General features: G+C 51.7%; 1 protein-coding gene across 2 annotated transcripts in view; it reads right to left on the minus strand.

Annotated features, from left to right (window-relative positions):
• Window positions 1-5,602: 5,602 nt before the first annotated feature.
• The window catches only part of ALPK2 (alpha kinase 2), a 140,920-nt gene continuing 121,106 nt past the window's right edge, over window positions 5,603-25,416 (minus strand). The window contains exons 12-13 of one of the 2 annotated variants that reach the window (XM_027960856.2): window positions 19,999-20,047; window positions 5,603-6,407 (exon numbers count right to left, since the gene is read on the minus strand). In XM_027960856.2, the coding sequence (XP_027816657.2) occupies window positions 6,191-6,407; window positions 19,999-20,047 (266 nt within the window). In that variant the 3' untranslated portion in view covers window positions 5,603-6,190. Of the gene's footprint in view, window positions 6,408-7,052; window positions 12,318-19,998; window positions 20,048-25,416 lie in introns of those variants that run through there. The other variant, XM_027960857.3, reaches the window with a different exon arrangement.

Consider the following 25,416-nt stretch of genomic DNA (forward strand, 5'->3'; position numbering starts at 1 on the left):
AGAGCTTAGCCACAAAGCAAAGTCAAGGACCTTCAGAGCCTCTTCAAGGGCTGTAGATGATAATCTGAACCGTATCCTCGGGTTGTTTAGCTCCAGCTGCGTGCTGACCCCAAGCACGCAGACCCTGGAGGGGCTGGAGCCGGAAAGCTGATGTTGGCGCTCGATCACCTCCCCAGCCAATCAGCAAACCATTCCCGGGCTGCTCGTCCCTCCCTTACCCTGAAATCCGTCAGGAGCTCAGGCCTTTCGAGCACAAGCTGCCTGTGCTTGTTGCTTGGCCTTGCAAGACAAGCTGCACTTTCCTCCACCACAACGCAGTGTCAGGAGACTGGCTTTACTGCAGGAGGGCGAGGGGACCCAAGTTTGCTTCAGTAACCACTCTTCTGTGAGGGAGTAGGTTAAGTCATTCTTTACAGCTCACACAGCTGGTAAGTGTTAGAAGCCAAACTGGAGCCCCCAGTCTCTGGAGGGGCAGAGACTGGATGCCACGTTGCTCACCGCACTGCCTTCCTGCTTTAGAAGGTTTTCAGACCTAACAGTCTCACGCCAAGGTGTCCAGGGAAGTCAGGTTTGTCTTATCACGTTGACATACGTAAAAATGCCTTACGGGGATTTCCCTGGTGGTCCAGTGCTTAGGAATCCACCTTGCAGGGCAGGGGACACAGGTTTGATCCCACATGCCTCAGAGCAATTAAGCCCACACCACAACTACTGAGCCCAGCGCAGCCAGATAAATATATATATTTTTTTAATGCCTTATTTCTCAGAGGTGTTCGTTCTGTGAACAAATCTTTACATCACAGGGTCCTCTCTGTGCCAGGAATCTGGCATAGGTCTTGGGATGCAGCCGTGAATAAACCAGAAAAGAAAAATTCTTCCCTCAGGGGACTTACAGTCTGATGCAAAGGGGAAGAGACAACTGTAAAAATAAGTAAAATCTATATTATGTCAGCTGGTGGTAAAAGTCAGAGCTATAAAGCTCAGAGGGGAGTAAGGGGAAGCGGGAAGGGGGCTTGCAAGTTAGACTCTTTGTTCAGGAAGGACTCTGAGAAGATGACTTTCAGCAAAAACTTGAAAGAGGTGCCAGATTTCGGGAGAGCAACGTTTCAGACGGAGAAACGGGAAGTGCAAAGGCCCTGGGGCAGGAGTGTTCAGAGAACGACCCGCGTGAACAAGTATGAGATGAGATAAGAGGCATCTGGGGGACAGGGTGGGGTCTTGTCAGCCTTTGTAGTGGATTTGGCCGTTACTCTGCAGGAGCAGGGATGCTGTGAGAGTGTTGGACATTTCTAAGACAAGCAGCATCTTACTCCCATTTTTGGTTTTGACAGGATCACTCTGGCTGCTCTGCTGAAGTAGGCTGAAGTGGGAACAAGGCCAGAATTCAGGCGACGAGGTAGGAAGCTTCTGCCGAAAGTCAGAGGGGTGGTGGCGGTGCCTTGGCCCCAGGAGGGAGGGACAGAGGCGATCGTGGGTGTGCGCAAAGGAAGGGAATGGGACTGGACTGTGCCCTGGATGTGGTTCGTGGCGGCAAGAGAAGGGACAGGGATAACTGCTGGGTTTGGGGCTTGACGGGCTGGAGGGCTAGAGCTGCCATCTTCTGAGATGAGGAAGACGGAGAAACAGATCTGGGGAGAGTCCCGACCTTAGTGTTGTGTAGACCAGGTTTGAGGCTCACGGGAATATTACTCAGCCACGAAAAAGAATGAAATAACGTCATTTCCAGCAACGTGGATGAAGCTAGAGATCACTGTACTAAGTCAGAGAAAGACATTGTATGACATCCCTTATATGTGGAATCTAAAAGAAATGATACAAAGGAACTTACTTACAAATCAGAAAGCGACTCACAGCCTTGGAGAAAGAAATTATACAGTGTGTGGGGAGGGATGAGGGAAAAGGATAGTTGGGGAGCTGGGAGGGACATGTAGTCACTGTTACATGTAAAATGGATAACCAACAAGGATCTCCTGTATAGCGCATGGAACTTTGCTCCATGTTGGTGGCGGGCTGGATGGGAGGGGACTTTGGGGGAGAATGGATACGTGTATATGCATGGCTGAGTCCCTTTGCTGTTTACCTGAAACTGTCACACCATTGTTAATCGGCTATACCTCAATACAAAATAAAAGTTTTTTTTTCAATATGTGTTTTTTGAGAAAAAGTCTGAAATGATTTCTACCTGGGTCCATGTGGGCCTCTCAGAAAGAACGGATTTAAACAATTCTTGGTCTAGTGGCACAATTTGCTGCCCAGTCTCTCTGTCATGTCCGACTCTCTGCAGGTACAACTTGTACTTTAAGTATTTGTTCATTGCATGTCAGGCTGAAGTCTGCTCACGTGACCATACAGATGAACCTGGGGTCCATCTTGCCTTTCAGCTTTTACAGGAGGATTGAGAACAAGCTGGTTTTCAGAGGATTTAGGAGCTGCCACCACAGAGAGCTGGAAAACATACCCTTTGCAGGAAGGCAGAGAGGTTTCTGTGTCTCTGGCTTTTCAGAGCTCTAAGCCCAAGCGGCATCTGCAGATCTAACTGGAGGAGAAGCGCCCATCTGTTCCCTTTTGCACACGCTGGGCCGGCACAGCAGAGCGTAGACAAAGGAAGCCAGCCAGGATGGGGCCAGGCCAGCGCCTCCGTCTGCAAACACTTGAACACGTGCCCAACACACACACAGAACAGGATGCATATTTAGAAGTGAGAATACTTTATAATTAGAAAATAATTGTTACTTCTTTGGGTATTCTTATTAAGAATCTATTAAAACCCTTTGCTATTAAGAGGCTCATCAGAAACACGGTCAGGGAGGCGCTGCAACAAGATGCTGTGAGATATTCACACGGGCTGGGCAGCCCTGCATCCCAAACCATATGTCGCCAGGACAGGATGCCAACGGCAGCAAGTCCTCATCTGCCCGCCATCCTCATGAAACCAGCTGTTGAAGCACAAGTGCGTTTGAATGAGGTGCTCATTTATTGTCATATGTCTACCCATCATGGAGCTCCACTGCCGAGCCCTTTAGGAAAAGGAGATGCTTCCATGTGCATGACCACCCTGTGGGCATCAGGCACAAAATCCCCGGCTGGACCCACCAGGCTGTCCCAGCTGGGTCCTGGGTTGAGCGTTTGTTGTGTTTATAGACCTAACAGCTCACACTTCCGGAGACAAACGGGGAAAACCAGAGGACTGGATGTGATGCGAACTAAGCTAGGATGATGGCGATGGGAGGGGCGCTTCTGAGACCTCGGAACAGCCAAGAGCTCACGGCACACACACCCTGTTATTTGACTGTGCGAGGAAAATGGCCTTTCATCTCAGAACAGAAGGTTAGGGTCTGGGTGGCTGGACAGACAGCCGCACAGCCCGCAAAGGCCATCCCTGGGTGCGCTGGCTGGGACAAACCCCACTGCGGGCACCCTTCTGTCCCTGGTCCTCCAAATGTTTATAGACAGACGAAATCAGATTCCAACAAACAATAAAGGCACTTTGAAAAATAATCTGAGCATCCATAAAAGGAAACAGGGCAGCTCCATCCAAGCCTCCCCCTGGGCTGCCTGCAAAATGCCAAATCAGGGAGGAAATCCTTTCCCTTCAACTGTCTCCAAGTCCAAATTCAAAGCCAGCTGGAGGGCAGGAGGGTTACTGGATGACCTCGGCTTTTCAGTTTGCACCTTTCCAGAGTTTTCTTGAACGCTTGTGTTGATATATTTTTTAAAATATTTAGATTTTGGCTGTTTCAGGTCTCAGCTGATCATGTGAGATCTCTCCTTGTGGTGCACAGACTCTTTAGCTGTGGTGCAGGGCTTAGCTGCTCTGAGGCATGCGGGATCTTAGTTCCCCAGCCAGGGATCGAACCCACGTCCCTGGAATGGCAGGGCAGATTCTCAACCACTAAACCATCAGGGAAGTCCCCGTACTGATATTTTTAGTTACAAATTACCAAAGAGAGGGCCCTTAGGTCACACACTGACATACATGCACTATCTTCAATCAGAATGTGCCTTGTGCCCTGTTACCATGGAACATTCTAGAACTTCAGTACCAAATACATCCACAGGATCTCCGTGGGGAGAGCAGGCTGCAGGCAGCCGTGTAGAAAAATGAGCGTTTTGTAATCTGTAGCTGGGGGAATCACGTCAGAAGAAGAGCTGGAGAGAGATTTTCTGAAAAGAGGAGCTGCGGCTAGCTGTAGTGTTTGCTCCTTCAAATCTCTTTTCAAAATAAGAATCACATCTATGCTCTTTTTTTTTTTTTAAGCTAAACCCCATGCGCAGGGGGAACGTTTTCAAGCTGAAGCAGCCTGGAGACTCTATGGAACCTGAGCGAGGCCAACACGGCAGACCCCGCCCTGCGATCACTGCCGTGTTTCGGCCCTGCCCCAGGCCGCCGCCTCCCAGAATCCAAGGAGCTGGGGGCCTCCTCCAGCCGACTGGCCTGGGGAACTGAAGGTCTCGCTACGCCTCTCACCATTTCAGGATCCTCCTCCTTGTGATCTAGAAGCCCCCCATGCTAACAAGTGTGGTCCCCGCCGGCATGCAGATTCCCGGGGAAGGTGATGGAAGTGCAGCCCCCAGCATCAGAGCCTGTGTTTCCACAAGACCCCAGGGCGTTCGTGTCCGATTTCAGTTTGAGGAGCCTCCTCCTCAGAGGAGGCCTAACCATCCTGCCAGATACAGTCAGGGAGTGGCTGAATCCTCTTACACAACAGCCAGTTATCTGAAAAGGATAACCTCCTGCAGGGCTCCTCCTATGTGACCTCCGGAAAAAGCAAAAGTGCGGAGACAGTAAAACCACCAGTGGCTCCCAGGAGCCGGGGCTCGAGGGAAGGAGGCAGGAATGGGCAGAGCGCAGAGGATGTTCGGGGCAGTGAAATGACCCTGGGTGTACTGCACACGCGTCATCATGTGGGTGCCAAAACCCAGAGAGTGTGAGCACCAAGCATGGACGGAAGTGTAGACTATGCACTTGAATGAGTTCTCACGAATCAACATCGGTTCCTCAGTTATAACAAGGGTATCACACTCATGTAAGAAACTAATAATAGGGGGAAATATGGAATGGGGGAAGGGGCCATACCCGACTTGTCGATGCTTTCCACTCATTTTCATACGCTTAGAACGGCTCTAAAAGTAGTCTGTAATTAGTAACATGCTGCTGGGGCCTGAGGCGTTCTCACTCCAGGCTGAGCGGGCTGTCTTCAGAGCATCTCCTCTTGCCCAATGGGGTCAGCGGGAGCCACTCTGCTCCAAGTTGGGCAGGACCCAGACTGGCAGGAAGGAGCCCACTTGCCACCCCATCCCCATGCCGAGAACAAGCCGTAGGCGCTAGAACCCTGTGAGCTTGTGTACCCCAGCCAGGATTTGTACGCATCTTCCAGAAAAATCCCACATAGGGCAGGCAGCCCTTAGATTTAGAAAGCAAGGTAGGAAGTGCATTAACCTGGAAGCAGTGCTTATAAGAACAGGGAGAAAACACAGATGAAAATAGTTTGTGCTCCAGTAGACATATTAGGAAAGTACTAAATTACTAATCCTGGGGGAAAGCCAAATACAGCACACATTCTGAAGAACAAGGGTCTGGGTGAATACATGCGTCTTACACTTTGTATCTAAAGATGAGTTTAATTAAACAGAACGTTATAATGGGATGTGTGAATGCTGATGGGAAATGGCCTGACGTTTCAAAAGCCCCCTCCAGCTACAACAGCATCGTCCACATCAGTGCGACAGCTCGGCCCAGGGACGGAATTCACATTTTCTGTCAATGTGGCAGTTGGATGCGTCTGGAATCCTCGAGGTTAGAAGGTGGTTGGCGAGGGACAGGGCTGTGGACAGAGTCTGCAGGGGAGCAAGTCCGCCATATGGCAACCACATACAGATACACAGACACATAACGTGAGGGCGTGCAAAGGCTACAAAGAGGGAATTCTTTGAGACTGACAGTGGATCCAGTCTCCCGTAAGTCTGGTCGCCAAGCCGGCTCTGAAACCATAAAAGGGAAGACAGCAAGTGATAAACCATAAAAGGGAAGACAGCAGGTGATGCTTTTGGAAGCAGCTCGTAGAACAGGCGGGAGAGAAAACGACGGTCACATCACTCTGCAGGCTGTGCGTTCCCTCCAGTGTGTTTTTAGATTTCTCCCCACGAGGCAGTGCGCTGCCAGCCAGTGACCGTTAGTTAACAGGGGATGTTAGCTCTTCTTTTCTGCCGGGCTCCTGGAGGCCGCCTTCTTCACGGCTGGGGCGCTGGGCTGAATCTTGCTCCGCCCGATGCTCGGCTTCTTCTGCTTCTGGCTGTTGTCCTGAAGCGACTTCAACCCCAGCATTTTACAGTACTTGTTACACTGGTGGAGGGCTTTAAACTGATCAATGAAGGTCATGGAACAGTTGCCTTTAAATCCTTTGTACCTGTGAGTTTGGGTGGAAGGGAACAATTATTAAAAAAAAAAAATCAGGACCCTTCACCAGTATTAAAAGAAACATTTCAATGAGGAAACTCCTGGTGTGCAGAAAATATATCTTATTTCTGTGTGTGTGTGTACTAAGTCACTTCAGTTGTATCTGACTCCTTCGACCCCATGGACTGCAGCCCACCAGGCTCCTCTGTCCGTGGGAGTCTGCAGGCAAGCAGACTGGAGTGGGTTGCTGTACCCTCCCTCCCGGGGATCTTCCCAGTCCAGGGATCGAACCTGCGGCTCTTAAGTCTCCTGCACTGGCAGTCGGGTTCTTTACCACTAGCGCCACCTGGGAAGCCCACATTTATTCCCACCGTAGGCCAGAATGGCCAACGGTTGATACGACTTGATAGAAGAAACAAGAGCTCTGCAGTGGAGTACAGACCGCGAGCCGCTGGCGCGGGCAGTAAAAACCGAAGACTGTGATGAGACGGATGTCCTAGGAGCTGGCCATTCTGCTGTGTCAGCATCTTTAAGATTTTAATCGGAGGAGAATTGCTTTTCAGTGGTGTGCTGGTTGCTGCCATTGGACACCAATCAGCCGTGAGCATATGCTTATCCCCCTCCCACCCACCCCCATCCTCCCCTCCAGGTCGCCAGAGGGCACGGAGCTGAGGTGACCGAGCTGAGCAGCGGCTTCCCACGAGCTCTTTTACAGGCGACAGTGTATGTGTGTCCGCGCTCCGCTCTCAGTCCGTCCCACCCTCTCCTCCCCTGCTGTGCCCACGAGTCCATGCTCCACATCGGAGTCTCTCTATTCCTGCCCTGCAGCTAGGCTCATCAGCGCCATTTTTGCAGATTCCATACACAGCCCTTTGCTTTTTAGTCGGAGTGACCAGTGCTGGACCATCTCCATAAAAATCTGAAGATCTCTTGGTGATCTGAATCACCCCTCCATCCCACCCAGAGGTTCTGAATGAAGAAATCTTGGAACTTTGCAGCTGGAAGAAATTGAATTTAGACCCTGGAGAAGGAAATGGCAACCCGCTCCAGTATTCTTGCCTGCAGAATCCCATGGACAGAGAAGCCTGGCGGGCTACTGTCCATGGGGTTGAGAGAGTCAGACACAACTTAGGCTCTTCCTCTTAGCTGGGACATTTCATATTCAAATCATCAAAGACTACGCTCTCACAACTCGATTGTGGGAGGTGAGTGTCCTCCTGGATGGACAAGTCCCCAGGCCCCCACAGACCCCGAAGATCCAGCAAGAGCGGGCTGAAGGGCTGCTGAGAGGAGGATGAAAGGAGAAAATCCATACAAACCACCCAGGGCAGCGCATGACACGCAGAGGATGCTATTCCATTGATGTTGGCCAGGCTGTGTTATAATTGTCAGTGTTCTAACTGGTACAGCTGGTGGGGGCTTTGTGTGGAGGCGATGCTGGAGCTGAGATGGAAAGATCTGAGATTTGCTGAGGGAGGCAGGGGCGTGGGTGGCATAGGAGACCATCAACAATTTGCAGGGCCCAGTGCAAACTGAGAACACGGGTTCCCTGGGCAGTAATTAAGCCTTTCAAGATGACAACAGCCGCACGTGCGTTAAGCGAAGCTCAGCGCCCCTCAGAGTGGGGACTTGGGCGACCGCACAGGCTGCCTGCCTAGGGAACTGGTCCTGCTGGGTGTGAGTGAGTTCTGGCCGAGTCTGATTAATCGGGCCAAACACAGATCGGCAGAAGGAAGCCTGCAAGGGCTGGCTTCATGCTGAGTCTGTAGCTAATACGATTCAAGAAGCTGGGCCTCCTCCATTTGCGGGCAGAAACCATAAAGGGCAACAAACTGAAATGAATGGGCTGGGCTGGTGTCTTCTTCCCCAGGAAATCCAAGCTGGGTTTTAAGCTGTTCGGGGCGTGAAAGGTTTCTTTTTATTTCTGAAGCTGAAGCATCAGTGAGTCGCTCCATTCAGCCTGCCCCTTCTTCCTCCCTGTGAGGGGACTGGCTCTTCCCTGCCTCCCTGGGGGCCCACAGTCTATTTTGTGAAAAAATGACTCAGTTTTTAAAAGCCAAGTTCCTCTATTGGAAGAAAAGTCAGCCCAAGACAGGTGCTGACTCTAGCAGGGTAGGAAAAAAAAAAAAAAAATGCCACTGCCAACCATGTCATCTGGCCTGAGTTTCCATGGTGCCTGAACATCCATCCCTTGGAGGGATGCAAGGTCCCCTTGACCTGTGACTGTCAGATGGGATGCTTGTCTCATGCTGATAAACTGAGCTTCCCAAACTGGAATGATCAAAGCCAAGAGCAGCTTCCCTTGTTAAGCACGTTGGAAACAAGTCATAGTCATCTGTCTAAGGCTGTCTTGAGGCTTGCTTGTAAACACTGACAACACCTACTCTCTGCAGAGAAGAATCACTAATTCATACCGTGACCTCCCAGAAAAGTCGCTAGTCAATTCAGCCCAACCTGGCAGCCAAGTGTGTGATGCTGTGTAACAAGCCCGCCCTTATAGCGATATAATGGTTCCCACCCCTGAAATGGGAAATGGCTGAGTCTGAACAAAGGAGCTGAACTTCTGGGCAGCCCAGCTCTGTCGGCCTTCTTGAGTACCCCCGGGAGCCCCACTATCTTCCCAGGAATGTCTAACCTTCTTTAGAGTCCTTGGGGAAAGTCAGAGTAGGCAGGAGAGACTGGGGCTGATTTTATTTGCAGAAGGCCACGTGCAGGCAGGGCATGACTCTAGCGTGAAAGCAGCTGTGCTCGACCAAGGAGCCCCTTACTCAGTCCCCAACTCCTTTCAAGCCCCAGCTTGAGTGCACGTCTGCGGAGCCTCCCTGGCCCTCTGACACCATGAGATGACATCTCTCCAAACTTTCCTTCTATTTCGTGAGAACTACAACTCGTTCTCAGAATTCAGGGTACACCCTTCTGTGTACAGACTGTGATCTCTCCCAGGACACTAGTTTATGCTCAGAATACCTGTCGGGGGAGGCTTTCCAATAAAGGTCCAGGGGACGGATGAATGGATGCTGGCCCCATCCTCAGAGCTAACTGACCTCAGCCCAGGGCGTCTCCAGATAGTATTGCTAAACTTCCCATTCTCTCTCCATCTAATTTTGGACCCTCACCTGGGCCTCCCGGGTAATACAGGATGTCCCACCCCTAGCCATCTCAGTTCGTCTATTTTTGCTGCCTAGCATCTGCAGGCCGAAAAGGCAATGGCACCCCACTCCAGTACTCTTGCCTGGAAAATCCCATGGATGGAGGAGCCTGGTAGGCTGCAGTCCATGGGGTCTCACAGAGTCGGACATGACTGAAGCGACTTAGCAGCAGCAGCATCTGCAGGATTAAAAGCCTGTCTCCTTTTACAATTTGGTCTCTATCTCAGCCAGGGATGCTGGGCTTCTATTTGACCTCTTTCTGTTTCTTAGGAGAAAAATAAGCAAAAAAATAAAATAAAATAAGACTTAGTTGCTTAGGGGAAAAATAGGGCCACGTTCTTTATGTTTTTAGACTGCTGAACCCAAAGGTTTTCAAAGGACATGAGTTCAATCACTGCAAGCAGGTGTACACCCAAGAGGTAGAAGTACAGGCTCTCCTGCTTGTGGCCCACCGGCGGCCCTGTGTGCCAAACGCCCCCCTCGGCACTGGGGGGGCCACACCTCTCATCACCACACCTCCCTTGTCAGGTTCCCGGGGCAGACACTCGCCACTATTGTTCTTGTGGGATGGATGTAGTGGGGTAAACAGTACCCTCCTAAGGTCATGTCCTTCCTAGAACCTCAGGAGAGAGCTTTATTCGGAAACAGTGGCATCACAGATGCCATTAAGATAAGGTCATTCCGGGGAAGAGTGGGGCCTTGATCCCATATTCCTGGTGTCTATTGAGAAGATAGAGGAGACACACTGGAAGAGCAGCAAGGGGCAAGGCAGGCAGGACGGGGGCCACATGCCTACAAGCCAAGGAATGCCGAGGACGGTGAAACTCTGGACCAAGGAGAGAGGAGGGGACCTTCTCCCTCAGGGCTCTGGGATGCCCCGATTCTGAACTTAAGACTTCAGAGCCAGGAAAGGACGCATTTCTATTGTTTCAAGCTCCCTGGTTTGTGGTTGACTCATCACAGAAGCCCAAGGAATCCAACACAAGGAAAAAATAATAGCCTTGCACTTGAGAACTCTCTCGCACGTTTCTACTTTTAGATACCTTAGTCCTATTGAATTTTATTAACTGAATCTTCTTTATCCTTATCCTCAAATCAGTATAATTTTCTGTCCTCACTTTAGCTCATCCATCTTCTCTCTCATGATCTCCAGGCATGGAACAATTATTCTGCTGAACATCACCCGATAAGAGTCTTTTCTTAAATATCTTGCCCCTTGGATGGAAGTGGGGCATACAGATCACTCAAGGGCCGTGTTCACGTGCTGGTTTGGATTCAGCAGGTCTGGGTGGGGTCCGAAATCCCGTGTTTCTATTAATAACTAGCTCTGAACTCCCACTGATGCCACTGGCCCAGGGTCCCCTTTGGAGGAGCAAGGAGATAAACCAAAGTGCGAATGATCTCACATCATCCTCAACTTCAGAAACATCTTTAAATTGGAACACAGATATCTTTCACTCCTGACATTTCTTTCCTGACATTTCCTCATAAACATCACTCTGTCGTGATCCACTTCCAGAGGAGCTAGGAAGCTGTTTATTCCTATGTCCTGCCTGTACTCCACACAGCCTTATCCCGCGCTTCCCCATTTAGTACCGTGCCGGCCGTGGGTCTGTCGTGAAGGGCTCTTAACGTGTTGAGCAGTGTTCCCTGCACACCCACCTTGGCAAGAGTTTCTTTTTAATCATGAAGGATACCGAAGTTTATCAAATGCTTTTTCTGCATCTATGACCATGTGTCTTTTGTCTGACACGGACTCGTTTGCATATGTTGAGCCATGCTTGTGACCCTGGAATGACCCCAACTTGATCGTGGTGCCTGATCCTCCTGACAGCTTGTGGGATTTGCTTGGCTAGCATTTTGTTGAGGGTTACACAGATTAGTTCAACACTTCCTATGTGTAGGAATCATGCTAGGCTGACTTCCTGCTTAAAAACAATTCCTCTTTCTTCTCATGTTGATTATGGATGGTGCGGCCTTCCAGGCTCATACCAAGTCGACAGCAGAGCCGGCTTCTCCTTCGACTTAGCAGGACTTCCCTGTGCAATTTTCTGCCTCCAGACACCTGGAGACGGGAGAGGGGCGGAGCCAAGCTGCAGAAACCCCTACCCCTGGCTGAGGGGAAGAAATTAAGGTTCTTGTCGGGCTTGATAAAGGACTCTTCTAAAGACGATTTGGCGAGACAAGAAAAACCTACAGAAAATTCCCACAGGTTGGTAACCCCTTTAGAAGCCAGCCAGAGCTATTTATCACAGAGGCTTTAGTTTGAGAGCCTTTCTGAAGAAGGGTTTAATTTTTTAAGGAACGGCTAGGAGGACAGGATGGAGAAGGAAACGGCAACCCGCTCCAGTGTTCTTGCCTGGAGAATCCCATGGACAGAGGAGCCTGGCGGGCTGCCGTCTATGAGGTCGCACAGAGTCAGACACAACTGAAGCGACTTAGCAGCAGCAGGACATGACACGCAGGCTGAGGATGTAGGGAAAGAACTGAAATAAACCCCTAGTTGGAGGCAGGGGAGCGTCTGTGTGTGAAATGAAACCAGGGCTGATGTACAAACAGGCGAACAGACTGTCACCCGCGAGTAAAAGGAGGGACACCAGGGGGCGCCCACGGGAGCCACCTAGCGATGCCTGCCGCTCCATCAACACCCTCCGAGTCTTCGCGTGTGTTCCTTTGCTTCTTCACTGGGCAGCAGCCGCCTGGCAGACATCGCAGGGCGTTAAACAGGATTAAATAAAGGGGCGTGGCTCTTTTCCAGAGAGCTGGCTATTCTGCATAGGAAACAGAAGTGTGAACGAATAAAAAAATATTATGCTGTGATAAAGGGCTAGTAAAGCAGGGATATGATTTCCCCCCCCCCACTGCCTGGTGGGTCCTAAGGCTGTCGCGGAGGACTAACAGCTCTGGCTTTATCTGGCGAGGGGATAGGTGAAAGTTCAGAGAATGTTCTGAGCAAAAGCAGGCATCCTGGGGAGATTTGAGGCCAGAGGCCACTTGTAGAAGCTCATAAGCCACACTACGTTATCCTGTGAGAAGTCAGTGCTTCCCAGAGTATGTTCCTAGGGTCTCACAAGATGTTTTTTTTTTAAAATCTGGTGTAAATATTATGAAAAATGCCACATAATCTCTCCCCTTGCCTCCCTGGGCACTCGACATGCACTACACATCAGCTCTGTAAAGACCCTGTGAGGTCTCACACCGAAGACACTACCTTTATTTATCCAAGTCAGGGTTCCCCAGATTACTTGACAACGGCAATCTGTGAAAAATGCTGCTGTAAAACTGGTTTCTTTGAGGTTGCGGATGGGTGGCTCAGCTGGTAAAGAATCAGCCTGCAATGCGGGAGACTGGGGTTCGCAGCCTGTAATGCGGGAGGCTGGGGTTCGATCCCTGGGTCAAGAAGATCCCCTGGAGAAGGGAAAGCCTACTCACTCCAGTTTTCTTGGGCTTCTCTGGTGGCTCAGACGGTAAAGAATATGCCTGCAATGCGGGAGACCTGGGCTCCATCCCTGGGTCTGGAAGATCCCCTGGAGGAGGGCATGGCAACCCACTCCAGTATTCTTGCCCGGAGAGTCCCATGGACAGAGGAGCCTGGTGGGCTACAGTCCATGGGGTCGCAAAGAGTCGGACACGACTGGCCGAGGAAGCACAGGGCACACACACGTGTAACAGAGCCGAACCGGTTTCCCAGGCGTTGCATTCTGTGCTGGTCTCCAAGCTGCCCTCTTCCCTCCGGACCTCAGCACCCACCCCCTACAAACACCTCGTCCAGCCACCCCGTCCCCCGCCTGTCAGAGCCTCCGGGGGTCATTCCTGCTTCTCCTGGGCCCGGGGTCTCCCGGCTGTCCCTGAGCTCATGGCCACACAGGCGGGAAGGCCCCGTGCCCCTGGGAACACAGGCCGGCTGCTGCCCTTGGGGCCGCCCCGCCCGCTGCCCTTCTGGCGCCTCCGCAGCCTCCCTCGGGCCACTGCTAGAGCAAGAGCCACGCTGCCTCCATGGAAACCAGCCCGGGCACTGTCTTCCCTGACGCCCAACCCCGGCTGGGGGAAAAGCGGAAGCTCAGAGGGGAAAGGGGGCTGCAGCCGCCCCCCATCTGGTTCTCTGCTGCTGGTGGGGCCGGCAAGCAGCCGCACTCACGAGGTGCCTGTGTGAAAGGGCTCGGAAGGGCTTCCTGGGGCAGGCCCCGGAGCCCCCCGGGGTGGGGATCCTCTCCTCTGCAAGTCCTCCGCTCGGCCTGTGTTCTGCAACGCCCCCCCACTCCCCCCTGCCCCAGGCACCTTCCCGGCAGCCTTCAGACCCACTCACACCCCACGCCTCTTTCCAGCAGCAGCTCCCTCCTCTACCCCCGAAACCAGAGCCACATCACTGCTGTTTGCTTAGACCCTCCAGGAGACACCGCGAATTCCTTCCAGACAGTCCTGGTCTTCACCCAACCCTACTGGCCCAGGCGCTGTGACCCCAGCTCTCTTAGCCATCACCTCCTCCTGGTTCATTCCACCCCCCTCCAGCATCCACCCACTGATCCGCGGGGGTGATCTCGAGTCCAGTCTCTCCAGATCTTTCCGTACAGACTCGTCTTTGCATCTGGAAATGACGAGCAGCCTGGCTGTGCTCCTCCGGTTCTGAGCCTAGGGACCGGGCAGTGGGGTAACTAGTGCACAGAGCTGGGGAGGGGGTGGAACCCTCTGGTCCAATTCCAGTCACTCCACGGTCCTTTACAAGGTTTTGGGGGAGGCTGCTGGACTGCCAACGTTACTCCCGCTCTGTGGATGGAGTCTGGGTCCTCCTGGCTGACTTCTCAGCCCAGGAGACTCAACACACACTAGGACTACTGCTCGTGCTGACGCTGGCAAAAAAAAAAAAAAAAAAAAACCACAACTGTGAAAATAGGTGTTCCTGTCGGGCCTCCAGGCCACCTTGATGGCAAAGACTGGCCAAACAGGTCAGGCGCTGGCCACCTAGCTCTGCTACATAAGGGCTTGATCGGATTTGGGACGGGATTCAGGCTGCTTTCCAGAGGAGGAGACCAGGGCGGCATGACCCAGTGGCAGGTGTCTGGTATCCAGGGTGTGTGAAAGCGCCTTTACCAGGCCCCTTAGGCCTGGGAGGCTGGTCCTCTGAAGCCTGGCGCTGGGGAGTCAGCAAGACCACCAGGATCTACAGCAATGCGGCCTGCTGCGCAGAGCAACGAGGTCAGGGGAGTCTGGTCTGAGCCCCTTGTTCCTCCCCCTCCTGGCAGACTCACGCGTTGCAGTAGAGAGTCTGCCCAGTCACCACACATACACACACACGCAGCACACAATGTGCACACACACACAGAGCACACGACCCCATACCCGTGTGACCACACCCCCAAGCTTGTTCTGAGTGTGTTTCTCCAGTGTCAGAGCCCACCCCCTTCCGCCCGCAAGTTCGTTTCGGCCCTTCCTCCCTGGGCACCGGGGTGTCTCGGGATTGAGTCTGGGTTAAGCACCCCCAGGTGGCATTACCCCCAAATGCAGAGCTCCCCAGGGGCTGCTCTTGGCTGGAGGGCGGGAGGCTGTGCTGATTTTTCGGGCTCCATGGCTCACGGGGCGTCACACTGACACCAGGAGGGCCTGGTTCCCTAAGGGAACTGCCCTCACCGTGCGTCCGCCGTGATACGGGGGCCTTCTCGGCCCACGGCTGCCCCTCTGCAGGAACAAGCCATTCGTGATTCTGCCCAGCCCAGGCTCCCGGGTCAGGGACTGACACACGCTACGATCCTGCGGGCCTGACACTGGCTGACGGCCTGGTGGCCACAGAGAGGGGGTCGTCTGTGCCTATTTATAGCGACCCTAGTTTAGTTCAAGGCTCACTGCCTCGGAAGAAATCTGTCCAGGGTTCTTTTCTTTGTCTTCCACCAACATGAAGCGGGCTTTGGGGCAGAGATTACAGAGGACAAAAGCTTGGCTCTGCCGCCCTCTACTGGCTGGACGGCAATATTGCCTTCTCCCCAGAAACAGTGGGCGGACTGGGGCCAGGGGTGCGTTTGCAGGACCCACTGAGACAGCTGCGGCTCTGTTCCCAACAGGTGTTGGTTTACACAGACTTTGATTAGGTTAACTGAGTCTTATATTACGGAATTAGGCATTTTTCCTTCTCGCCCTTCAGAGAACTCTAAATGGCTGAGCAATTTTCAAATCAGAAATACGTTCGACAGTGGGGTTAGTATCTTTGGTCTACCTAGAAGATGGATTATTAGATGTTGAAGCAATCCAACTTGCCACACGTTGTAACATGAAGTTTTGGTACTCAACATTGCTGAAGGAGTGTGGGGGTATGAAGTATTCCAGGAGAACCTTCCATGCTTCAGTGTTAAGGAGTTGCATCGGAATAAGTCATAATGGTTCCCTATTTTCTTTTATAAGCAATCTTAAAATACTCACACTTCCTGGTATCACTAAACAAGAGAATAAGTCAGGTCTCATTTACTGAGGTGTCTACAGCCAAATATATGGTTCTGGTCGAGACATAGGGACTTTCTTTTAATGAGCTAGTAGTTCCTCTTTCTGCAAAAGATCCTGACCACCAGCCAAGAAAGCGTGGAGCCCAAATTGGGAGACCTTTTAAGCTTCTGGTTTAAAGGTATTATTGATCATTGTTAAAGTCAGATTTGCCTCGGCACTGTTTCTCCCGCCCACGTCTGGGGTTCTTTTCAACGTGATTAAAAGAACACGTGTAACGATGCCCACACGAAGCACTGCTTCTCAGGATGGGGGTGCCTGTCCCCAGGCTTCAGTAGAGCAGGCAAACTGGCCGTCTGCCGCACGGATGCACGGATGCAGGAAGCCAGCCCTGGGGGCTTGCTAAGAATAAAGAGAAGGTGCCAATGGCACCCCACTGCAGTACTCTTGCCTGGAAAATTCCACGGATGGAGGAGCCTGGTGGGCTGCAGTCCGTGGGGTCACTGAGAGTTGGACACGACTCAGTGACTTCACTTTCACTTTTCACTTTCATGCACTGGAGAAGGAAATGGCAACCCACTCCAGTGTTCTTGCCTGGAGAATCCCAGGGACGGGGGAGCCTGGTGGGCTGCTGTCTATGGGGTTGCAGAGTCAGACACGACTGAAGTGACTTAGCAGCAGCAGCCTGGGGCCTGGCCACGTCTACCTGCTCTCTGGAGCCTCTGACACCCGCCAGGCTCCCCAGCCTTTCTCTCCCCGATTTGAGATCATGTCCCACATGGACTTCTGTCTGTTTACGCTGCCTTTGTGCTTGAAACCCTTCCCTGAATCTCTCGCGTTGACTGCCCAGGCTCCCTTCTGCAGCTCTGACTTTTCCTCGAGTTCCTTCAGCAGAATCTCACCTCCTGGCCCTAGGGACCCCTTGCAGCCTGTGATCAGGGAGCCCCCTTTCCCTGCACCTCCTGCTCTATCCTTGGGAAGAAAGAAGACAGGATGGACACAGCCCCCAGGGACCTCCAAAGAGATCTCCCAAACCGCACGCCTTGTGCTCTGATCAGAGAAGATTCCTCTTTTGTTAGTTTTTTCAAGCTGAGCTAAGAAACATTTCTTTAGAGAAAAATAGTGACTGCAAAAGTTTAAATAAAAGGTTTTTAAAGACACAATGGACAGGATGATCTAATACCCCTAATAGCTAATATTTCTTAGACATTTCAGAATTCCCTTCTCTCCCACCCCCTCTTTAGGGAGGAGGCAATAAGTAACACTTAAGAGACAACATTTTGCACTAGGAGCCAGCTCTCGGCTCTAATGGGTGCTGGGCAGCTGTCCCAGGCCAGATAAGTCACATTAAAGCTGAGAACAAAACCAAAGGGATTGAATTTCCTTTTTAAATTACGAGAAAAAAAAAATACATGGCCCAGGTTCCTGGAAGTTGTTAAGATGCTTTTTAAAAGACATCTTAAATCATCACTCTTATGCTTGTCTTAGTTTTTGAAACTTCTTGGGCAGGTTTCTGCTTTGTTTTGGTGGAAAGTGGTTCCAAGTAATGGTATGGAATTCGCCTACTCTGAGGTCAGGCCGGGGCGTGAGCTGAGGAAGGAGACCCAGTGTTTATCAAGCACGTGCTGAGCCTCAGGGACGGGATGCAGATGAGCTGGGGGATTCTCAGGACCAGCCTGGGTCCCCATCTGTGCGCCTCAGTGGCTTTGAGAACGTCAGGGTTCACGTCCACAGAGCTGGTGAGACAAGAACCCGGCACTCAGAGCAGGTCTGCGTGATGCCTGGATCTGCCATACCCTACAAAGGACATGATGCCTGTGAAGGAAGGCTCTAACTCGGGAAATTCTTCTGAGGTCCAGGAAAATCTCTTCGTAAATAAATAAATAGGGGCACTATCCATTTTCTGAGCGGGGAAACTTGCTCAGGACAAATAACTAGACGGGATGCTAGGATGGCAGGCATGAAATGATGCTGTCCTGGGCAAACCAGGATGCCCTGTCATCCCCTTCATCACTGGGGTCAAATGTCTATGATGCCAGGAAGCAAGGTTACCAATAGGAAAATCAGAAGCAGGTGGCAGGACCAAGATCTGAACCCAAGTCTTAAAAAAAAAAAAAATCCCTGCTCTCACTACATCATAGCCACCCCCCACGACATACGCTCTTGACAACCCCACGGCCAGGACCCACGTCCCTGACTCGTAGACAGGTCAGTGGGGGTGCAGCATGGAGATCGTTCTACCGCAAAATGCTATTATCCTGAACGGGAACACAGTCAAGCTGCTTCTCTGTTCTAAAGCCAGATTAAAAGCTTCTGTGTAGTTGCTGAGAACTTCATGAATCAGACTGGTTGATCTGGAGGTTAGAAGAGTGTTCCCCTTTCTACTTTTCTCAAATCTCTTGTTCTCTCCATCCTTCGTACACTAACTGAAAATTGTACTTGTTAAAGGACTGCTGATGCCAATAGTCTGAAATCACCAGAAAGCTTAAGTAAATGCGTTGCTCCCAGCTGTAGGAGAGTGAGCTATGTCAGTTCTGCTGTTTGATAGTCTGTGTTTCTGATGCTTTGAGATCTGCAGCTTTGCAGGCCCTATGGTGGCTCCCCCTGCCAGAGTCAGCCAATTCCTAGAGACAACGACTGGCCTTCTAGAACGCCTCGCATAGGCCAGCTAACCAGCCTGCAGCCCACTCCCACCATCTGCTCTACCAGGTCTCACACTCTGGGCCGCCTGCCCCAGTCACCACAGGGCAGGCACCAGGCAACGCCACCCAGCCCCACACCCCAGAGCCTCCCGGAAGTTTACAGATGACCCAAGTCCAAGCTCTCGCCCAGGTTTTCCCCTCCCCTCCTTCTGCCTGACTGACCCTGGGGCCTCCCTGTGTGGCCCCCCGCCGTGGTCTGGCAAGCCCCTTCCTCTCGGGAACTGAGTAACAAACTCTCTTCAGTAGCGACCGTCTCCTGATCTGTTGGCTTCCTCGTGCCTGAACCATGAAAGAGCCTCGTTGTAAAACACAAGCCACCCTTCTAAAGCTCACTTGCCCCCACCCCGTGTCCCCTCCTTACAAACAGTCCTAGTCCACGGGGACATCAGCAGTGGGAGAAAGCCCGGCAGTTGCAACCCAGAGCTCTATTTTCACAAACGAGCACAGACAGCTTTCTCCTCACTGGTGGTCAAGCAAAGCAGAGAAGAGAGACCACTTTTTCAAGAGATACCCCAGTAAAACATGATCTTAGGGCCACCTGGGCACTGCTCACCCCATAGTGAGCAAAGTGATACCCGAAGTTAGGAAATCACACCACTGATAACAACCAGAGTCATCAATCACAGCCCTTCCATAGCCATCTGCCCTTTAATCAGTCACCACCATGGGAGTTTGGGAGCTGCCTAAAATACTCAGTATTTGGTGCAGAGTACAGGGGAAAAATACAGGTTTCCCAGGTGGCACTAGTGGTAAGGAGACATAAGAGATACAGGTTCCATCCCTGAGTCGGGAAGATCCCCTGGAGAAGGGCATGGCAACCCACTCCAGTATTCTTGCCTGGAGAATACCGGGGACAGAGGAGCCTGGCAGGCTTTGGTCCATAGGGTTGCAAAGAGTCAGACATGACTGAAGCAACTTAGGACACATGCAGGGAAAATACATTAAAAATATACAAGTTGAATTCACTGCACTCAACTGCACAAATTTTTAAAAGAATAGTCAAAATATTAAGTGTAGAAAAATGGAATATTCCTAGTGAAAAAAAATTCCCAATAATGCTGGCGTTCCCCTCCCCCCATGGCACTCCTGCACATCATTAATTTTGAAATATATTCAGAGTTATTTGTTTCAAAGTTAGGAAACCACATGTGTCTCCTTGGGAGAATGAAGTCCATAAATATTTTAGGTAAGTGACAGAAGTGAACGAATTCATCCCACGAGCATCTGTCATCCACAGTTGGGACACAAAATCGCCTCTGCCAGACGGTGTTTGGAAATCCAGAGTTGAGTGACAGGCACTAGATTTTTTTTTTTTTCTACTCACCCTTTAGCCTCTGTTGCTATGCCAACGTCGGTTAACTTCATGCCTACACCTACAGGAACAGAGAGCAGAGACAGCACGTGTTACCCAGGGCTCCTCGGAAGAGAGGGACCACGCATTCACAGGGTGGAGGGGCAATCCCAGCCCCGTCTTGTCCCTTCCTGCAGAAACGCTTCCCTTCTTGTTTCCCTCAGAAGCAGCGGACAGCATCCCAGGTGTGCCTCCAGCCTATGGGGCCACAGTAGGGAAGGTGGGCTTTGGGGGCAGCCAGCCGAAGCACACACCCAGGGACGCTGTCCTCTGCCTGCCTGGCCCACATCTCTGCTGGAGCAGGGGGCCTGGCACCGGCCCCGGAGGTGTCTCCCCAGAGATGCTCTGCTGTGGGCCTAGGTCTATTCCGTGCTCTTCAATGAGAGTGGAAGCCCTTGTCCAACAGGAAGTGGGCTGGGTGTGGCCTGGGCGGACCAAGTTCAATAGTGAGAGGGTTCAAGACAGGCATCTGTTCAGTTCAAGGCCAGGCTCCGGACCTACACCTTCCCATCTCCATAAAGACAGCGTCTGATTCAGGATCGAAGGTTTATCTGGGCCGGCTTTAGATCCAGGGAAAACCTCTTGAGTTATGTGTAGACTCTTTAGCCACTGGACTAGAGATGCAGACATGTGTCACCCATGGTCTAACCCTTTGATGCTTTTCCTAACTTCTATCCATTCAACCAGGGGTCCCCAACCTCCAGGCCATGGACCAGCACCAGCTGTCAGATCAGCGGTAGCATTAGATCAGAAATAAAGTGCACGATAAATATAATGCTCTTGAATCATCCTGAAACCAACCCCCACCCCCGCAACCCCTGGTCCATGGAAAAACTGTCTTCCATGAAATTGGTTCCTGGTGCCAAAAAGGTTGGGGGCCACTGCATTAAAGCATCGGAGGTTGGGTGGGCCGGGGGGGGGGGGTGCGGGTGGAGCAAACCAACACCACAGCTCTGAGCATCCCACTCTGGGTCAGTGAAGAGCTCTAGGCATCCTTGTTAGAATCCTAAACACACAGGAACCTTCTTCCTCTCCCCCAACCCCCAGCAGGAGCAGCTGGGACAATGGCTCGGGAACTGGGGATTCAAACAGAATGACAGTCCTGTTGTGTTTCGAGGAGGAAAAGAGCAAGATTTCCGCCTTCCACCGTGGCGGGGTGCGGGGGGGGGTGCGGGGTGGAGAGTGCCTCTCTCTCAAGCACCATCTTGTCTGGAAGGCAGTCCTGATGCCCAGAGTGTGGGTGACCTACAGCCTTTCCAGAATCTCCTTTCCAGACCAGACACCAACCCTGTTCCTTCCTCTGTAGGGTGGTGGCTGTGGGTACAGCTCCAGCTCCACAGACCTCTGCCATAATCTCACCCACACCACCTGATGGCTGGTCCTTAACAGCAGGGCATGGGGTCCACAGACCCTGGAGGGCTACAGTCCACAGGGTCACAGAGCGGACACGACTGAAGCGACCTGGCATGCACATGTGGGCTCCGTGGTGCCATGCCACCTGGGTCTCGCCTTCTCGTCTCTGGCCCCCGACTCGCCCCGGCCAGGCCAGGCTGTGGCTAGAGGTAAGGTCAGGCCGGATGGCAACCTAGTTCCAAGGTCTCCGTTCCTCGGAGTACTGCTCCCTGAGGCTCAGAAAAGCAACGGCTAAAGGGTTCGAGCTCTGATCCAGCAACACCTGCCTGGGCCGCGGTGAAGACACAGGCCGCGTGGCTGCTCAGGCTGGTCAGATAGAAGCAAAGAGCCGCGCTTTCCTGCAGGGCGCCTGGGAGCTGAGTTAGACACAGCACTTTGAGGCTGCCAGTAAGCATTCTAAAAGCCTCTTTCACTGTTGGCCACTAAAATGTGCCTCATGCTTTCAAAGCTGTTAACAAAGAAAACATGTAGAAATGCTTCCCATGGTTTTTGTCATAGAAACTGTACTTGGGAAGGAAAAACTAATTGCAAAAGCCCTCTCTGGACATTTTGTTTCGTAGAAAATGTTGTATTTAAAAATTACAGCTCTAAGCTGCAGAAAAGTCCAATTTTAAAGTCATTTGGCAAAAAGGTCCTTGAGCTTGGGAATTGCTTTTCCTCGAGTCCCACAATTACCAGCTGTCACCGATGCTGGAAAAACAGAATATGATTTTCAAAAAGAAACCTCTCTCTCACTCGGCTTAATGATTTGCCAACAATTCAACCAAAGTTATTAAGGGTCTCTATAGGACACTAATTTGGATGATGGTATGCAGTTATTAAAGCGTGTAGGGGATGACAGTCATCTATGGGTTGTTTCCGAGGGAAGGCAGAAGGCAGCAATATCACAAGAACCCAGAATTTGAGTCCCTGGATTATCGGGCTGACAGCTTCTTAGGAATCACTGTGGTTTCAGTGCCTGCGGGCCTTAGGGCTAAATGGCAGGCTCACCTTTCACCCCACAAACCTGCAGGACTCGCCACAATCCCACCACCACGTGAAGGCAACCAGGGAGAAAATAAGAGTCAGAAAAAGCAATATTTGAGCTTGGGTTTGTTTGGGATTTTTTAAATCCTAATTCCAGAGTCTCAGCAAAACGATAAAATGTGGGACTCGCTTAGAGAATAGGTGTTACCTAGGGCCACAGTGAAGATGATGGAAATCTTCCCCAGTAGCAGAGAGTAAAACACCCTTATGAGACACCGTGCCGACACTTTAAACCACACATGCCACCATAAGGTGATGTAAGGTTCCCCTATAGCTGTTTACCGGTGCCTGGAAGAAAAGTTGTGAGCAACCTAGATAGCATCTTCAAAAGCAGAGACATTACTTTGCCGACTAAGGTCCGTCTAGTCAAGGCTATGGTTTTTCCTGTGGTCGTGTATGGATGTGAGAGTTGGACTGTGAAGAAGGCTGAACGCCGAAGAATTGATGCTTTTGAACTGTGGTGTTGGAGAAGACTCTTGAGAGCCCCTTGGACTGCAAGAAGATCCAACCAGTCCATTCTGAAGGAGATCAGCCCTGGGATTTCTTTGGAGGGAATGATGCTAAAGCTGAAGCTCCAGTACTTTGGCCACCTCATGCAAAGAGTTGACTCATTGGAAAAGACTCTGATGCTGGGAGGGATTGGGGGCAGGAGGAGAAGGGGACGGCAAAGGATGAGATGGCTGGATGGCATCATTGACTCGATGGATGCAACTCTGAGTGAACTCCGGGAGTTGTGGATGGACAGGGAGGCCTGGCGTGCTGCGATTCATGGGGTCGCAGAGAGTCGGACACGACTGAGCGACTGAGCTGAACTGAAGCAAAATTGGCCATGCACGAGGCTCCCAGTGTTGCTTTCCCCAGTGTAACAACCATATTTGACACAAAGTTTTTAACTCGGAAGGACAAAGACAGGTGAGTCTGAGAGTGGCACAGACAGTTTGGGTGAGACAGCTGTCTGAAGACCATGTTTTGAGTGCACGGCAGCAGCGTCCCTTCACGAGTGAGTGGTTAGGGCTGTCTTCAGCTTGCAGGTCAGCCTCCCCTTCATGTCTGAACGCCACACTCTCCGGCTGGCCTCAGCGGAGCCCCTCACAGCAGCCTTCAACATTAAGGGATACCTGGAAAGCCTTTTTGAGTTTTCATGGAGAGCGCTTGGGGTTCAGAAATAGCATGCTGCAGCGGGGAAAGGAGAGGGTGGGACAAGTTGAGAGAGTAGCGTTGCTGTAAACACACCATCACGTGTCAGTTAGTGGGAAGCTGCTCTATACACAGGAAACGCAGCCTTGCCCTCTGCAATGACGTACAGGGGTGGGAAGGAGGCTTGACAGGGAGCAGACACATATGCTTAGAGCGGGTTCCTGTGGCTGTCCAGCAGACACCAACAACATTGTAAAGCAATTACTTCGATTTAAAAAACAAACAGGGATGTCTGGCACTCAAAATAAAAAAAGAGAGTGGGTTGGAGTCTGGGACCCCTCTTAGCAGCCGACTGACAGCCACGATTAGATCCTTAACTCCCAGCCTCTGTTTCTCCATCTGTAAAGTGGGGATCATGTCTCTTTGGCAGAGCTATTAAGATGAAACAAAAACGGGGAAATGAAGGCAGGCAAAAACTGATGAACTCCAAGTTAGGTCTGTAGACTTGTTACATTGTGCTGTCAACCTCCTGGCTCCGCAGTGTTATAGCTATGCAAGGTGCTATCATTAGGTGAAGCCGGGTGAGGGGTACCTGGAGACCCTCTCCACAGTCTTGCAACTTCGCATCCCTGTGGTTATTTCAAAAGATTTAAAAAATAGGGGACACCGTGTCAGTGCTGTGCTAAATGTCTTCCTCTCTCGCGTAATCCTCACAGACACCCGCTGTGGAAAGGACTGAGACACAAAGGTGAGCAGCCCGCTCAAGGCTGGGACGTGGAGGTGTAGGGGGCTCTCCTCACCGCCAGGCTCCAGAGCTCGGGGTCCTTGCGTGTGACAATGTCTGACATTAGCAGGTACCCAGTTATAGGTCAGGTTTTTCCTAAAGCATTGTCATCTGGAAAGGAAAAGGGAGGCCCCCATGGCCGAAGCTGCTGGGGCGGCAGCCCATTGCCCTCCCCGCGTGTGTGTGCATGGCTGTCCCCCCCACATGCCTCCACCAGCCTCTCTTGGCCTGAGAGCCTTTCTCGGGTCACACGCCCTCGCTGCGCTCAGCAGGGCTGGCCCACGTGCCGGCAGCAAACCCAGGGAAGTTCACCTCCCGCCTCGCAGCAGCCTTCTGCTGGATACTAAGGGGGAGCTGGTATATAAACACCCTTGCTCCTCGAGTGTGATCTTTGCTGAGAAGCTTGTCCTGCTCAGCCTCCCAGACTTTCCCCACCGGGCTTCAGCTTCAGGAATTCACAGCGGTGACTGGCTATCAGGTGCCCTATCGACTTTCTTTCCCTTCGCCTGCCACACTGCCTCAATCTCCTACCAGCATTTCCTGGGGTCCCCTCCCAAATACTTGCACTGGAACATTTGTGTGCGATAGAAGATGAACTTGGCCTAAATAAAGGATTTGTTTCTGCCCAACATTTTGGAGGTAACTGCTAAGCTCTGGTAAGAGTCAGAGACTTCCCTGGTGGTCCGATGGCTAAGGCTCCATGATCTCAATGCAGGGGGGCCTGGGTTCAATCCCTGATCAGGGAACTAGATCCCACACGGCATAACCAAGACCTGGTGCAGCCAAATAATTTTTTTTTTTAAACTGTCCGAAGAGGCTAGAGACTGAGGTCATCCCACGGGCAAGCAGTGATGGGTCCCTAAACAAATCTTGGCTGAACATTTCTGGATGGCAATGCTCCATGCACACTCCTCCCCGCCAGGAAGAGGCACTGACCCCTGGCTCCACCAGGAGGGGACACCTGGAAACTCCCACCTGGTCTCCCCTGGACCCTTCCCCAAGCGCCTCTTCCCTTTACTAATTTGAGTCTG

Source organism: Ovis aries, chromosome 23 (assembly GCF_016772045.2).
Source record: "Ovis aries strain OAR_USU_Benz2616 breed Rambouillet chromosome 23, ARS-UI_Ramb_v3.0, whole genome shotgun sequence".
NCBI lineage: Eukaryota > Metazoa > Chordata > Mammalia > Artiodactyla > Bovidae > Ovis > Ovis aries.